Consider the following 17,436-nt stretch of genomic DNA (forward strand, 5'->3'; position numbering starts at 1 on the left):
ATGGGTGCTGTAAAATCCTGTTGAGGTACAGCTGAATTTAGTTATTGTGCTGCTGGCTGCAAGTTGGTGTTCTTGCCCCACTGGGAAGTGTGGGGGGTTTGGGACTTTAGGCCTCTGTGCCAGGGGCCCCGTTGTCTCACAATCCACCTATGCCTTTAAGTAAATTGTTCCTTAAGGACTGTGTGGAGTTGACTTTTAGAGATCTTCCATTTTAAAGCCTGTAGTTCTGCCTCCTGGTAAGCTTTGAGAAAGATGATTCATCCGGTGTCAGGTGTCAAACAAGCATATGTCTGGGATGCGACTGTACAAATCTATTAACTACAACTCTCTTACTCAGAGTTGTGCTCAGTGCGGGGGTGTTCACACTACTCCACTTTCATCAGGGTGTGATCATCACAGTGTCCTAGTCACCAAAGTCACATCAGACCACTGAAGGAAAGTTACTTCACTTCTCTCTTATTAGGTGCTATGAAAACATGACGCTGTGGTAAAGCAATTAGGAATTATAAATCATCGCATCATATTTGCAGTTTTCATAAAACGTCAATAATCTCGGTGTGCAAATGTGTTTTGATGATGTTATACAATATAAAAATTAATGACCGCTGCCATACGGTTACATACAATGCCATACAATGTTAAAATAGATTGTTGTAGAAGCAGTGCCTCTGTGTATGTAACATGCTATGAGCTATTGGTAACAATTCAGCTGCCAACAAACTTCAAGCCATATAGTCCAACATTACTCTTCACTCTGTAGAGGAGCAGAGAGAGAGAGAGAGAACTGAGTTCACATTGATCCTTTTATAGAACTTGCTCTTGTTTATAGAAGACACCCTGTCAACCGCATGTTGTGCTGACAAGGAAAGGAAGGTGCATTACATGCCCTGTGTTTACATAATGACAAGCTGTGGCGGCTGCCACAATCTGAAAAAATAAAAATAAAAATAAAAAATAAAAAACAGTTGTTAGATTCAATTTAGGCACTTAACCAAAACTGTGATCATAAAAGAGTCAGTATGTGCTCATATTTTATGATGAGAGTAAAAACTCTCACCAGCTTTTCTACTGCTCCTTTATCCATTTTCATTCTGGTTGTCAGTTTTATAAACTCAGTTGTCTAAGTAGTGTAAAGCTCCTTGCCTTCTTCACTGTGATTGATTGGCTCACAAAAAAAGGTGTATACTCCTCTATAAAGTTGAACTTCTCAACTTCAGAAAGAAATTTGGTCTGTGTAAAGAAGAGGCAAGATGCCGCATGTTTTTCAAGGCATCCAGCTTTCTGTCTACATTACAGCTGCTCTCATTCTCTTTAATGTAAAAACAGCACTGGTGGTTAGATAGAACCGAAATAGTGTGAACACGGCCGATTATTTATACAAGGGGTGATGAAAGACAGTGAGGATAATCAAACTCTTTTTCATTTCTTCATCTCGTTTATTTTTATGGTACACTTTTGCAGTAACTCTGCAGTCTCGCAAAGCCACTGGGCTTTGCTGACATTTCATGACCAGCTCCAAAATGTGGCTTTTCTAAATCTGTAAAGTTAACAGCATCTCAGTGTTCCCGTGACCAAGACCTCTGTTTGACTGAAGTTTCATTCCCTTGACTTGAAATTACTCTAGCTGAGCTATAAGGCAAACCTGTGTACACCTCAGTAATTGCATTAATTCATTGTGTTTCTCAGGAAATAATAAAATGATATTCCTCTGAAAAACTTTCATAATGGAAGAGTTTTACCACTAATAACACGCACTTCTCCATAAAAGGGTTGCAGTATTGACTCATCTTACAGAATATGGCTCGAGTAATAATGGAGGTAAAAGCTGAAGCCAAACACTTAACCAGGCTCACTTCCTCCATTTCCTCCCTTCATGTTTTGAAAAGCATTGCAGGCTGAGTCCTCAATATTGCAATATCCCGTTATGTCTAGTAAGCCCCATGGAGGTCTGGTATGCTGGCTCAAGCCGCTGCCTCTTTGGTCCAGTGATCAAAGCAGTGAAGCATGAGTACTTTTGGCCTCCTACCCATGAAATACTGCCCCTTGGAGGAGGAGATGAGGTCTTGTGGGTGAAAGTTTGCTCATAAGCAGCTATTTCTCTCTTTATTCACCTATTTCACAAGGAATCTTCAAAAACTTTCAAGATATTGATGTATAATTCACGTGACTATGTGTGTATGTGTGTGTGTGTGTGTGTGTGTGTGTGTGCGCAGATGAGCTAAAGGAGAAGCTGCAGGACTTTGTGTCAGAGACGAACAGCCAGCGTCCAGGATTCATCAAGATGGTGCGGCACTCCAAGCAGGAGGGTCTGATCCGCTCCAGGGTGAGTGGGTGGAGGGCTGCCACCGCTCCAGTTGTTGCCCTGTTTGATGCCCATGTCGAGTTCAACGTAGGCTGGTGAGTCACTCTGAACATATCCGTGCATGCTGCATTAGGTTAGCACAGTTCAGCACACCAACGCTGATTCGTGAGGTAGCACTTACCAAAGAGACATGACCCCTCTTCAGCCACATCGCAGTCGGCTTACTGAAAAGGGTTTTCATTTAAAGAGTGCAAACTACCAGGATACTGAGAGGTTATGTTTCAAGTGGCTGTACGCTCTGTCCAAGACCAACCAGTTATGCCACACACACACACACACACACACACACACACACACACTATGCATGCAAGTACAGTACCTGGGTATGAGGCCTACATGTTTGCCACAATGCAACAGTCATTAATCTGCCAGTGTGCTCATATTCTACCAGATTGCAGTGCACACAGCAGCCTGACCCAAATCTGTCATGAGACATTTTGAAAAACATCCAAAATTCCACTTTTAGCCTGCTGATGTAGTTTTCAGCTTTTGGTGGCATCACCTGGAATGCTTTTACCTGGAAACATGTAAGCTCTCTATGTAGATGTTTTTGTCAGCTATTTGTGGTTATATTACTGTTATGAGTAATGTGTTTTCCCCAATTTTTATATACACATTCATTGTATTACATTGTATACACGCACACACACACGCATATATGTGTGTGTGTGTGTGTTTGTGTGTGTGTGTGTGTAAGACGTGACTTTCTGCAGTGTTTTTCCTGTGCTTACATCAATTCACTAGTAGCCTCCCAGTCATGTAACATCATGTTACTGGTTGTTATGTATTGAGGTAGCAGGTGATATTCTGATTCTGTTTTCACATCGAAAACTCACCGAAAATGACTTTCTTTTTCCTTATTTGAAGGGCCGAGCCTGTTCTCCAGAGAATTCAGGAAGACAGAACGCGCATCATCTCCCCATCATTTGATAACATCAAGTACGACACGTTTGAGATTGAAGAGTATCCGCTGTCTGCGCAGGGCTTTGATTGGGAGCTGTGGTGTCGCTACCTCAACCCACCCAAGTCCTGGTGGCACAAGGGCAACAAGAGTGCTCCCATTCAGTGAGTAAACACTGTGATATCCGAAAATCATCAGTTACAGTCATACAGTTTGTGAACACAGCGTCGGCCTTGCACTCTCGCTAACGTTTCTGTGCAATTGTAGCTCTCTCTTCAAGTCCCTGGTGTCACTGTAGCAACTGTGCCATGTTGACATTACCTGGTAAGCACAAACCATCGGACAAGCAAATTTGATCTCAGTCATCTTCGATCCCTCAGGAGCCCGGCCCTGATCGGCTGCTTTGTGGTGGATAGGCTTTACTTTGAGGAGATTGGTCTGCTGGATGAGGGGATGGAAGTGTACGGAGGAGAGAACGTGGAGCTCGGCATCAGGGTGAGTAATGACATCACTCCCAGCAGCCGCGGGCCAATGTTCATCCAGGTAATGTGTGGAAAATTAACTATGATAATGGCACTTATGACACATGTTGGGAGCAAGGTCAAAGAGTTACGCCTCGCTCCCCTCTTTTATGTAAAACAGCCTCTAGATTTATTGCAAAGGTAGCCTTCGACACCAGGCGAAGTGGTGTGCCGTGCAATCACAAGTTATACCTGCAAGGCAGTTCAGTTTTAAATATTTGGATGGATAAAAACTGAACAGTTGAACTTAAAATGTAAAGATTTGGCCATTATAAACTATCCAGCTGCCCTATATGTATTTTTATTACCATGTAAAGCCTGAGGTCATTATGCATCAGAGGGGCATCAAGCTCGGCCAGCTAAAGGTGTCATAATGTAACAGCATAATGACTATTTAGCATCAAAGCAGTGAAACAGATGCATGTATTTAGAGCACTGAAAATAATACCCACTCCCGCCCTGACTTGCAAACATGGACTAGGGTAAAATCTGTTTCTGAATGTTCACCTTCACCGCCGTGATATTCCCTGTAAAGAATATGAGAAATATGCTCTGCCATTACCGCCTTAGAGGACTCAAAGCCATCGCTGGTAATGGTGTAGAAAGAGCGCTTACATTGTTTGAAAGCTGAAGGGTACTGTGTATCTCGAGCCTTGTTTTCACAGCGCCCATACTTAATTCATATGCCTGCATTAGCTTTGACTGGAAGTCAGGAGCTGGCTGCTGTGTGCTCAGCTCAGCAGCACCACAAGCAGATGGGCCAGGGAAAGAGCAGGCCTCCTATGGGATAGCTAATGATAGCGCTGTTACATCCACTGTACAAAGAACATCACTAATGCAGCTATCAACCTCTGCAACAACAGCTAGAGGCAAGGGACAACAGGCTCTTCCTCCTCTGCTGCACTCGCTAGATTTCACCGTGAGAGGGAAACGGAAGAAGGCTTGCAACAGGACGGCAAATGTGGAAATATCCATCCTCACTAATGATACAGATGTAATCATCAGTAACTCTTTTGGACAGAAGGGACTTTGGTTCCATAAGTCATTTTCCTCCAGAAATTACTTGGATTCGCAGGCCTGATAACAGCCCCGCTGATTGCTTTGTTGCTGAAAACACTGATGATTTTATCACCCGTATAATAAACCAGGGTCCTAGTCCAGCAGCCGGATGAATCGTTTTGGTTTGCATCAGTTTCTCTCCCTCAGAATTGAGTTCAGACCTCAGTATTACACTCCATGCTGTTTCCTGGCTTGGTTATATTGGACTACAGTCCTATAGGAAATGACACTTGCCTGCGGGTTAATGTAGTTTAGAGTTCAGTTGTGGGTCCTGGCTGAGAGGCTGGATGAAACAGAGGGTGAAACCATGAGCTGAGAACTACAAGAATGGTGGGGAGACCCAGGCTTTGGCCCCAGGTTAGCAGTCCCATAGAGCTCCAGCAGGGTCTGCCTGTGTGCCTGCAGCATATTGGTCATGCCTCAAGACCACCTGCCAGGACAAACATTGGCTGACACCAGAGCAGCGCTGAGGGATGCTCAGAGATGCACTCGCACGCGGCCAACAGTTACAGGCATTGGCTTTGTCTTTAAAGAGATGTCCTGAGGATGAAATGAACCACTGGGCTCTGAGAAGTCAAATAATCCCATAAATGACTACCGTGAAGCACAATAGTTAGAGCTGCAGCTGGTTACAAAATGAAATATTTTTTATGCCTTTATTATACAATGTGTCCATTTCATAAAATAACCCTCCCTAATGCACAGCTTTGGCCTGACGTGTGCCACAGTGCCACCGAGTTGTTTGCGCTCCTGTGCTGATTTCTTGTTTGATGAAAACTGAGACAGATACGTGGCAAACCTAAATTGCAGTTTTGTAAGATGATCGCTGAGGTCAGACCTTGCTGTAGAACATAAAGCAAATTGGACAGGAGGCTGGGAGAGAATTGCAATCGAAATGATTTCCCACAACACCTGTGAAAGCTGGGTAGTGCGCCAGTGAAGCCAGCCTGGAACAATGCATCATAAGTAGACCTGAGCAGACATTATCACTCCCAGCCACTGCCAGGCAGGTTGTGTTGAGAAATGAGGATCATTGAGGGCTATGAAAAATAATTACACGCTGGGCTTTGTGGATAGTATTTATGGAACCAGCAATAAAATACAATTATTGTCATAATAGAGCAGGACATGATTTATACATTTAGATTTCATCCAACTATTCCAGAGGCAATTTATGTTTTGTCCAAACAAAATACAGGGTTATCATTATAAACATTTCAAATTGCAAGGTGAAGAGCAGGTACAGATGAGTGCCTTTGGTGAATAAAGTCCATTTGAGGTGTTGCACATAGGAAGCGGGGCTTTTCACACTGACCTGTTTGTAAAAGACTGGATTTATTCTGCAGAGATACTCAAAGAGATTGTTGTCAGCGGTGGCACCTCAGTGGCCTGCCCGATGTTATCAGCCACCAAGTGAAGAACATTGCACATTATATACTCTAAACCTTGAGCTGTTGCCCTGGAGACCGTCTATGTATACTGCACCTTTGAAATTTAACGGAGGGCATCTTATAAATACTATGAAAATAAAACATTGTACAGTGCAGGAATACAAAACATGTCTAGTTATTAAAGCAAATCCGCCTCACATTCAACATGTTTACCAAATCAGTGATGTACATCTTTTTAAATCCATGATCACTTGTCATCTATCTATCCTGTCTATTTCCACAGAGGTTAAAGTGTACAGTTCAGTATTTTTGCATTGAAAACAATTAACTGCTGCATGATGTTGTGTGACAGGTTGCCTCTTCAGTCTTAATTAGACCTTTTTTTTAGTGAATGAAACCTAAGTAGTAGACACGACCACGGTATCTAAGCAACAGCAAACTCAGTAGCCTGAATAAAGGAGCTTATTTCATGTTGATCTGATATATTACTGCTGTCAAAGTGACCATAAATCTGCATTAAACCAGTTTTTCTCACTATATTTACTATGGCCGTCTGTTTTCAGCTCTACACCGTTTGAATGGTATAAGATTCAGAAAACTATACACTATGAATAACAAGACATACAGTAACATAAATACTTAATTTGCATTTTTTTGTTTCTTTGTTTGACAGCAGAGATATGTGTTTATGTGTTTATTTTATTGCTTGTTTTTTTGTATCACAGCATAATATATACATGAACTATGTCAAATATACTATAATAAAGGACTAGCTCTGTCTTTTTGGGAGCTATTGGTCATGTTGTCCTAAAAGGGAGTTCTTGCCACCCGAAGGCTGTATGGTTTGTTAATTTTAACGTTTTTAATCGGGCCAGGCCTATTTAAGGTATTGGTGAAAACTTTTGAAATAAAGAATATACATTCAATTTCAGATGATCTCTCTTCCCATGACATTCAGAGCATAATTTCTTATTTGTGCAGGGGCAATAAATTTTAAGCCTCCAAATATGTTTTTTTTTTCATCGTGCGGAGCTTCTTCCTATATTTTTTTTTTATATGGCAGTAAACAATAAAACAAATATGACTCTCCTTTATGAAGATTACATTCTGGCTGTTTTGCTGTGGTAGCAGCAAACTTGCTAAAACTGTTTTCCCAAGTTAAGACTAAGTACTTTATTGTAGAGGTGATGCATCAGACACAGTGGATAAACCTATTCAACCAAAAACTCTTGACGGTGAAAGCTTGGTCACCCGGGGGGCAGGCACCGCAAACAAGCCGATTTCAGTATTTTGGATGTGCCACCCAACATTAAAGTTAAGCACCTTAGCCGACATCTGAATACAAATATGTCTCCCTACATATCTCATGGCTTATCTGAAGCACATTACTGCAGTCAGACGGCTGTGAATTGCAACTCAGTGTATGATTACTGTCCTCTGTCCCTACTGGGAGAGTTATTGACACTTTCCTCTCACTGGTTCCACATGGAAGTGGGTTTAGCAGGGAAGTCTAGGGAGCTTACTCTCAGTATGTTGACTTTACAAAATGCTAAACAAAATAAACAAATGCTCTGAAAAATGAGCGCACATCTCTAGGATTCAGTCACAGAGCTTTTCAAGAGAGACACTTATTTTATCTATTTGCTGTTGCAATTATATCACTTTTCATCTGTTGCAAATGTGTGTCAGTGTCCAGGGCCGGCTTTTGGCATAGGCGGTATAAGCAGTCGCCTAGGGCACCATCTGCTGGAGGGGCGCCGCTTGCAGCCAGGGGCGGTAGGCAGGCATGGAAGGGCGCAAGGGAGTAATTTTGTCTAGAGCGCCAACATAGGTAGAGCCGGCACTGTCAGTGTCACACACATCTATAACACACGTCTTTGACATAATGGTGCCATTCTTTGGTATGAGGAAACCAAAAGTTGTAAAAGCAGTAATAGCAACAGCGTCCCACAGTGACTGGCCTTGCACTTTAGTGTCGTCATACCAAAAAATAGCACTGCTATTTCAGAAATTGTGACAAGCTCTCTCAATACATTAAGACTGGCTTCTCATCATGTATGTCAAATGATTTATTTAAATGGTCTAAGTGCCACAGAATAATTTAAAGAAAGGTAAGCAATAGGCTGGGGGTGGCCATCCAGTCCAGCAAAAAGAGCCAAAAAACCACCCACATCATTGAGAAAAGCTGCACAGTTCTAACAGTTTTCATGGTGTTTTCTAACCTCGGTTTACTCAGTGAAACACCTGGCAGTCTGTTTTTCTCAGTTCCTTTCAGGTCTGGCTTGTACTCAGTTGTGGCGATTTGAAGCAGCTCTTTCACATTTGTGTCTGTAAGAACAGAGTGATGTTTGACTTGTTTCAGCATAGAAAAAAAATTATTCACAGACATAAGATCCTTATATAACTGTTTCAGTTGAGCTGTTAATATCGACAGCAACAGCAACAGCATCTCTGAGGCTCGTCTTCACAATTCCCCCTCACTGTATGGCTTTTTAGCACAAGCAGTGTTACACCTGATATGATGCTGGTGTGACAGTCTCTGATATCTGGGAATTTTTTTTCAAAAAATCAAGACTTGTCCAGTCAGATTCCTGTATCTCAGAGCTCTGGGTAAGAGCAATGGATCCACTTTTCTGCTTGAATGAATCGGCAACATCAGTGTTTCCCTTGGTCTTGGTGTCAAACTTAAGATCATTTTCAAGCAAAGGCTGTATTTGTCAGAGGGGTTCACAACTGGGCTGGAATGAAAGCTGGAACGGTGCCCTTTAAAATGATGAAACAATGACAATTTTGCTAACCGCGAGGCCAGAGGCCGTGACACAGCAAGCTGACGGTCAGCCACCAGCCAGTGTTTGACCGTCAGTGAGCGTCTGTGGCCTAGATGTCTTTTCAAATGATCATGTCTGTGATGAGGGTTTCATATCAAGTAAGGTTTTTGCCCGTAATTGACAAAAATATGGACGTGTAATCTGCTCCCAGCTCACAACTATATTCTAGCTCTACAGCATACATTACTGGTGTAAATGAAGATGATAGTCACACAAGTGTTGATGGCATGAATCAACCGGAGCATCCTCCAAAAAGTTCATGAAATCTTAAAGTAACTGGACTGTAACCATCCAATCATCAAACCAAACCTTGCATATTTGTCAGCATTGGCTGATTCGATATATCACTTTGGTTGCAGTGACCATAAAATTGCATAATCACCACACTGAGTAGGCTATAGGTTTCATGAAATAGTCTGGCTCTTCAAAATTAATTTTATGCCCTGGCAACTGTTTCACGTTTTTAACTGATTGAGCATCTACTCCGTATCTGGCACCACTGTACGCAGTAAAAATTAATAAAGCACTTCCACTCACATCACATTTACATTTTAGGCATTTAGCTCACGCTCTTATCCAGAGCAACTTATGATGAGGGCAACAGTCGAATAAGTTTAGGTTCAGAGTCGCTGTGCCCTGATAATAGATGTAGCAAAATGCTCCTGGAATCCCAAAATGATCAGATGGAGAAGGGCCAGAAAAGTTCCTCAAAAAAGAACATCTTGGAAGACAGGAAGGAAGGATTAAGACAAGACTGTATTTGGAGAAGGATATGGGAGAGAGGGATGTGATCCAGGGGGGACATGGGGATGTGAGGTGTTTCTTGAAGAGATGAGCTTTAAGCTTGCGATGGCAGAGAGGGGTCCTGCTGTCCTGACTGCAATGGAAAGGTCACTGCATCACTGAGGACTCACGGGTGAGGCTGAATGGAGCTATGCATCCTCCTCAAAAACTCCTCACTGAGCACAGTGGCTTAGTGACTGCTTTGTGCTGCACTGTGGGTGAAATGTGATACTACAGCTAAATGACAGCAACCAAGACTCAATTAACTTTATGAGAAATTTATCTGCTGTTCTCCATTTGGCTGGATGGTGGCACAGTGATATCTTTTACCCCCTCACCATTCTGCTATTTTGTGGTAAAATGGAGTGTAAAACATTAAAAATAGTTCCTTTCCCTGGGCCATAAGTACACTAAACTCCAATGACCCCTCAAATGCAATATGATGGCTGTTTTTCTAGGGTAAACCCATTGGATCTACCTCAATAATTACATTCCTACTAGTGCAATAATTCCATTTATTTTAGTGCTACAATTACATTTATTCTAGTACCATAATTATTAATTATTTTGCAATAATTACATTCATACTAGTGTGACAAATACATTTATTCTAGTGCAATGATTGCATTCCTGCTAGTGCAATAATTGCATCCATACTAGTGCAACATTTATGTTTATTCTAGTGCAATTTACATTCCTACTTGTGCAATAGTTAATTTATTCTAGTGTGATAAGTACACTTATTGTACAAAATTACATTGTATTTATTTTATTACTCTGGAACCTGTGGTGTTGGCTGTTGTTGGTTGTTCATGCAGTTGTTTTGATTTGTTTCCCTGTGTCCTTTAATGCACTGATCAGAGGTAGCACTCCTAATCTCACTCCATCCTACAATGACAATCAAGACTTTCTAGTTCTAGTTGCAGCTGTACTTTAAGTCCTATTGAGCCTTACTTTCTACTACAGCAGCACACTGCAGTAATGCTAGATATAGACTGTGTAACTCTCTGTGCAAATTATATAGTCATTTGCAATTATTATACATTGAAAGTCATATCTTCAGTATCTTTAATATCTGTATCTTTAATTTTTACTTTTTGCAGGAGGTTTTTACTTAATATTGTCATACTGTCCACAGCCTTCCATACTTTACTAATGGTTCAGATTTCCATCTTGACAGTGATGACTCATTTGTTCTAATTAATTTGAAGAAAGCCTTCAGACAATTAGTGGTTATCTGCAGTGGTGTCATTCAGACAAAAATTCAGGCCAGCCACAATTAACTGCAGATCTGAGGGATCTGTTTTGTTCTCATATGGGAAAGTTGACACCGAAGAAAGGAGACAGACATTTTTGGGGTTGCATTCACTCTATAATTATGAGTGTGTGTGTGTGTGTGTGTGTGTGTGTGTGTGTGTGTGTGTGTGTGTGCATGTGTGTCTGTGTGTAAGAGATGTGCATTTGGCCAACACAACATTGATCATTGATTAGGTGCTTAGGAGGAACACCTCAATACAGCCAGTTCACTGGTTTGTGCATTCATGCGTTGCAGTTTCTGCAGTGCATACACTGTAGGGGAATTACGTCGTGCATTGGTTAGGCTGGCCAAGCCAAAGAGCTCCACTTAAAATGATAACTTAAAATGAGAGCTATGGCAGATGTGCAACTTGGCTCTGCGTATCATCTCTCAGGACAGCAAAGTTCAATGAACGAGGTCCTTATCCGTCTGGAAACACTGGGTGCACCACGCATCTGTTACATTTAAAGGATTTCTGAACATCCTCCATGGGCCGTGCTAGTGCCACCTTCTTTGATGATCCTTTATAAACTTGAGCACATGCATAAATAGCAGGATGCATCTTCATTACTTGGTGTAGGGAGTCTTTCAGTTGCTTTTCAGCACCATTCAAATTGTTCAGATGCCAGTCAGCAGCATTGCACAGCCTAATTAATTTCCCTCCCAGTTTTAATTCATTTATAAATAAGAATAGAGCATGCAGGGTTATGTATATATCCTCAACTGAAAGTTTATCATTGGAACATTAAGTAACAATGTATTGTGGAATGTGTAAAAAAAAAAAAAAAAAAAAAGTATGTATTGCAAAATGAAGAGGGTGTGCAAAAAAGAAACAAAACAAAAAAGAGGTTGAAATATGTGCAGTATGAAATACCTGAAAATTATAAAAAATGTCAGCCTGTGTGCAATATATAACAATTGAGATGAATCTAAGAACATGATGAAAAATCAATATACAAAAAATTACAGCATACACATATGTTGAAAAACTTCAAACATACAGAATAGGCTAACCACTGGTGCATACTTTACTTGATACTAATCACATGTACGGAGAAAAGTGAGAACATGTACATTTATGTCATTATCCCTGTCATAAGCAAAACAAATCACTGGATAGATGAGTCACAGACAAAGGCTGCAGAGATTCCTTCACTAGGGATCTGAGGCGTCGCAGGGACAACCTCTCAAGGGTCTTCATTATGTGAGGGGGTGACTCCAGACATGAGGACTTATTAAGGCATGTTTTCCTGGGCACTGGGACAAAGTTTCCACCATAGGGACACCCTCTTCAAACTCAAGTATGGGCTGTAAAGGTGCTGGAGAAGCTCCACTAGTTGGCTGACACACGCTTTGAGCACCCTTGAGGTAAAGCCATCATGGCCCGGTGCCTGGCCTGTGTGGACTCTCCCCAACTCCCTTCTCATCTGGGTGGCAGTGATGGAGCGGCTGAGGGCAAACTTTGGAGTGTAAAATAGCAGCATTTCTTGGTCTTGTTTTAAGGTTAGAAGAGTTATATGAGTAATACAAAAGTAGGAAAAATGGAAAAAAAATTGAGGAAGAAAGCAATAGTACATCACATGAATACAAGCTTGAGTGATGTGAAAGGGGGAAAAAAGAATGAATACATAAGGAGAGCACAGAGGCCTCTGTAACTGGTTGCCACTTGCTCAGTGCCTTTTTGAACAACTGTGTGAATGTAAATTTGTTTTCCATCATGAAATCGATGGTAGTTCCAGACATTTCGGATGCATAAGCTGATTCAAGTTGGAGTCAGAATCCACATATCGTAAAGTCAAAGTTGGAAGTTGGACGTCTTCATTTACATTTTCATCACTTTGAGCACACATTTTGCAGCTGGCTGCCTGTTTGTAACTCCAGGGTTGGAATCAGTGAGTGGGTGAGGGCAATGTGCGGAAAGAATGCGCAGTCAAGGTCTGAATTGGGTCCTGTGCAGGGCACTGCATAGAGGAGATGAGAAATTCTCTTCAAACTATTTAAATTTTTTTTTTTTTTTTTTTTTTTGGTTGTAAATGTTTTTCATATTTCCATACCATTCCAAACACTTATGTTATTTTCTGCATGTCAGGAGTTGACCCTTAACACATGAAAAGAGCTATGAAAACAGTCACAGACGATGTACGGTATAGTCTGAAAGCCATTCTAGGATCAGACTTTTTACCTTGCAAAAGTGTTAAAGTTCACAGCTAAATCACTCATTTCATTGAATAACATTGAATACACTAATATTTTTCTATACATGATATTATAATTCATCATAATATGTTTAACAAAAAAGTCTTACACCACAAAATCTTTTGCTAAGAAAATAAACACAATATCTATGTGTTGTGCATCTACAAATGAGGACAAATACATGATTGGACTGATGAAGGTAGAGACTGTTTATCCAACAAATTATACTGACCAGTATTCTAGTATTCAGTATTCAGTATTCAGTATTCTAGTATTCTAGTATTCTCGTGTATCACTGTCACTTCTACGTACCTCAAAGAAAAGTAAAAAACTTGATGACTACATCACTGTCAGACCTCAGCTGAGACTCTGCAGCTCCAGCTGCTTCTGCTCCTGTCTGCTCTCCTGATAGACTTGCTGTTTTCTGCAGGTAAAACAAAGAATCGGGGTCTGATGGAGATGAAGTCAACCTGCCTAAATCACAACAACAAATGAATTCCCACTGTATTTTAACAGTAGCTCATAAATTTCCAGAGTTTTGCGCATGTAATGAAATGATGCATTCATGACAGAGTCACAGCAATGCTCAAACATTAACCTGTTTTTCTCTAAAACTCTGTTTATTTAAAATAACTCATGAACTTAGAGCCAGCCATTTCAATACGGCATAAGAGCTTACCTCTGCTGTCAGGATTTTTCTAATTAAATGATGTATCTCATTCACAAATAAATCAGCATTCTTGGCTGTTTTTCAGTATAAATAATGTTGATGTTATGATGAGCCATAATAACAGTAATAACGTGGAACATTCTTAACTCAGCCAAGTTCTTACACTTCAGTTCTTCAAAAATAAAAAAAGATAATAACCATAATAATATTGATTTAAAACCTTGACATTTTAGCAATGAACACAACCAAGCAATCATCTTCCCCTGAAATCTAAAAATAAAATTGTCTGATGTAAACTCTATCCAGTGAAGACATCATTTTTAATGCTGTGATTTTTGAATCATTAAATGTGAATGTTTTAACCCATAAATACCAAGTATTTCATTCAGATCTGCAGTGGTAACTCTACAAGTCGGCATAGATGGCTCAATTCCCTACATCGTGTGAGCTTCTTATGGGTGGGTGGGGTGAACTGGGAAGGAATTGTAGAACGGTTCTGATTTTCAGTTTAAAAGCCTTTAAGCCATCAAGCCATCATTAAGTTTGCAGAATGGAATGTTAGAGGGCTAAAAACTATTTCAGAAAGTAATTATGAAATTTAGAGGAGTCTAAAATCACCCCTGGTTGCAATAACTGAAATGTTCAGACTCAACTCACCCCAATCACTGAATAATTATGTGTTTATTCTGTGTTTTTTTTTTTTTTTTTTTTTTTGGTTAATGGGAACCATGTAGACTTTTTTTTTTTTTTGGTCAGTTGAGTCTTAACAGTCCTCACTTAAATCCTTGGCCATTTTGATTAATAGAGCCTGCAATGGCATTTACCACTGAACGTTGTTTTTTACACCAAAGCAAAGTAGACTGCTGGCTGTACATTGGAGGATGAATGAACAATCTTTTTTTTTGCTCTCTCTATCTGTGATGTGTTATTCCAGGTGTGGCAGTGTGGGGGCAGTGTGGAGGTCCTGCCTTGCTCTCGCATCGCCCATATCGAGCGCGCACATAAACCCTACACAGAGGACCTGACGTCTCATGTGCGACGCAACGCCCTCCGAGTCGCCGAGGTCTGGATGGATGAGTTTAAAAGCCACGTGTACATGGCCTGGAACTTACCTCAGGAGGTGAACGGTGCAGCAGCACAGGACATAATGTGTTTTTCCCCAGTGCATATCGCAGAGCTTAACCTCCTCAACCCTGCTGGTCCCATCAGTGCGCTGATCATTACAAATGCATGCTGTTTGGCTATGTTGTCCTCAAATCCAAGGAATTTAGTTTAAATTGAAGTGGAGATCCCAAGGTTTCCAAAGATCACAAATATGTCCTGCTGAACAAGACATTGCCATTGTTCTACGGCTGCAGCATCACATCAAATAGAAAATATGTTTTGTGCATCATTTCATACACATTTCCCTATAATTCAACAGCATATTTTAAGGATCTTTGGAAATCTTGTGATCTCCACTACAATTTAAAATAATGTTCTGTGGGTTTGAACAACAGCTTGGCCATGCAGCAATGACAAACCCACCCATGGGACCAGCAGAGTAAACAAGGTTAATAGACAAATAGAAATGGACTCTAGAAGGCACTGCACTCGCTGTAAGTCAACACTTGAGAAGTGTTTGCTGTGCGGTTGTCTTTTACCAGTACACTGGATTTGATGCTACAATCAGTCAATGCCAAAGTCTAGGGTCCGATGTCAAAATAATGATGTACTAATCCAGAAACGGCAAGTACAGAGGACATCAGGTTATGGCTTCATAAATCTACAGCACCATCAGAGAGGCAGCATCATTCACCAGCCACCTAATCTAAATGTTGCAGGGTCGGGTGTGTGAGTGTGTGAATGTCAGCGGGGTTGTCAAGTGATCTCCTCCCATCACAGATGTTTGGCTGAAAGCGATCCATGACAGACCGCTGATTTCTGGCTTCCAGCAACCCCCCCCAGGACCTGACCTTAACCCCTGAAACAGCTAATGTTGCCTCCTCAACTATATACATTTATACAGTTTTCTACATTGCCCAAAAATGTTTTTTTTTTAAAGAAATTGACCGTTGATCTAACAAACATGGGTCAGTGGGCCAGCTGAGACTTCAGGCTGGAAACAGCCCACTCAGCAAGTCAGGGTTTTTCAGTAGGTGAAGTGAAATTGGCTCTTTCCAAATGTTGCAGGGGCTTGTACATGTGGCATCCCTTCTCAGATAGCATAACCCAGCATCAGATTTTGATTCTGAAATAAATACATTCATATCTCATAACTTGTTAAATGGTAGTAGACCTAATATATATTTTTCTTTGCACTTCAATAATTCATCTCTTTGAGGATCACAAAGGCCACCAAGCATCTATAGTGAAACGCCCCAAATCAGTAGCTATCATCCCTTTCCTGCACCGTGTATGGATATATTTTTGTGGAGTGCGTGTCCAGGGAGAGGGTTTTGGCGCTGGAAACAGAGGCGCACCATTTGCATCTTGAGTTCTACAGAACATGTTCATCTCATATCTAGAAGTTATGGCAGCTCGGTGAAAATGTATTATTTTCATTTTGCACTAACTGTCATGAATCCCTTGTGGGCAAATGAAATGTCTCTTGCAAGACATCTGCGATGCTTAACCAATGATATGTTGTCATATGAGTGTATGGATCCACCCACCCAGCAGTTTTATCCATGTCATTCTCATTATTATGCTGCCGCAATAAACTAGAAAATAAAAGGAAAGCAAAACACTTGATTGTCGAAACAATAAAAGGGAAAATAAATGAAAAATAAATGAATAAATACATGACATGATTGATTAAAACAGCCCACACAAATGCACAAATAGTTAAATATATCAGTGTGAATAATAAGAATAAGAAAAAACATGTATAAAAACAAATTTAAATAAATATAATAGATTAAAGCCATAAGCAATGTAGTAAGTAAACCAGAAATAAATTATTAAAGCACAGAGAAAAAAGTGATTTATTTGTATCCATTTGATTAATTTTCCACACAGTCAATTTATTTATTTAAATCTCTTTGTTTGATGTTGGATTATCCTGTTTTAGAAGCTGGCGCACAGTGGACACTGTGTGTGGAAATGGAGAGGTAAGGCGATAGCCACAGTATTCACAACTGACCTTGTTAGTCTGTAGTGTTAGAATTCATCTAAATGACTAGACAGATAATTTGATTATGTGAAAAAGCAAATATGACTCAATGATAATGATGATATTTCTACCGTAATATCAGTGTGGTTTCCCAGTGTATTCAGATTTAAGATTATTATTGGGCCTTGGCAGGATTAGAAACGGCGCCTGTAAAAGAATAACCCAGAATAGAATAAATCATTGGACGAGGTTGTCTTATGGTAAATGTTGCTCAAAGGCTAAGTCAGATGTGCGTTCATTGATGTTCTCTTCTTCTACTGCATAATCTCTGTAA

General features: G+C 40.6%; 1 protein-coding gene across 1 annotated transcript in view; it reads left to right on the forward strand.

Annotated features, from left to right (window-relative positions):
* Positions 1 to 17,436, forward strand: part of galnt18b (UDP-N-acetyl-alpha-D-galactosamine:polypeptide N-acetylgalactosaminyltransferase 18b) — a 73,120-nt gene that overhangs the window by 38,034 nt on the left and 17,650 nt on the right. The window contains exons 4-7 of the mRNA XM_030048603.1: positions 2,214 to 2,397; positions 3,230 to 3,427; positions 3,644 to 3,758; positions 14,943 to 15,128. Of these exons, the coding sequence (XP_029904463.1) occupies positions 2,214 to 2,397; positions 3,230 to 3,427; positions 3,644 to 3,758; positions 14,943 to 15,128 (683 nt within the window). The remainder of the gene's footprint in view (positions 1 to 2,213; positions 2,398 to 3,229; positions 3,428 to 3,643; positions 3,759 to 14,942; positions 15,129 to 17,436) is intronic.

Source organism: Myripristis murdjan, chromosome 3 (genome assembly GCF_902150065.1).
Source record: "Myripristis murdjan chromosome 3, fMyrMur1.1, whole genome shotgun sequence".
Lineage (NCBI taxonomy): Eukaryota > Metazoa > Chordata > Actinopteri > Holocentriformes > Holocentridae > Myripristis > Myripristis murdjan.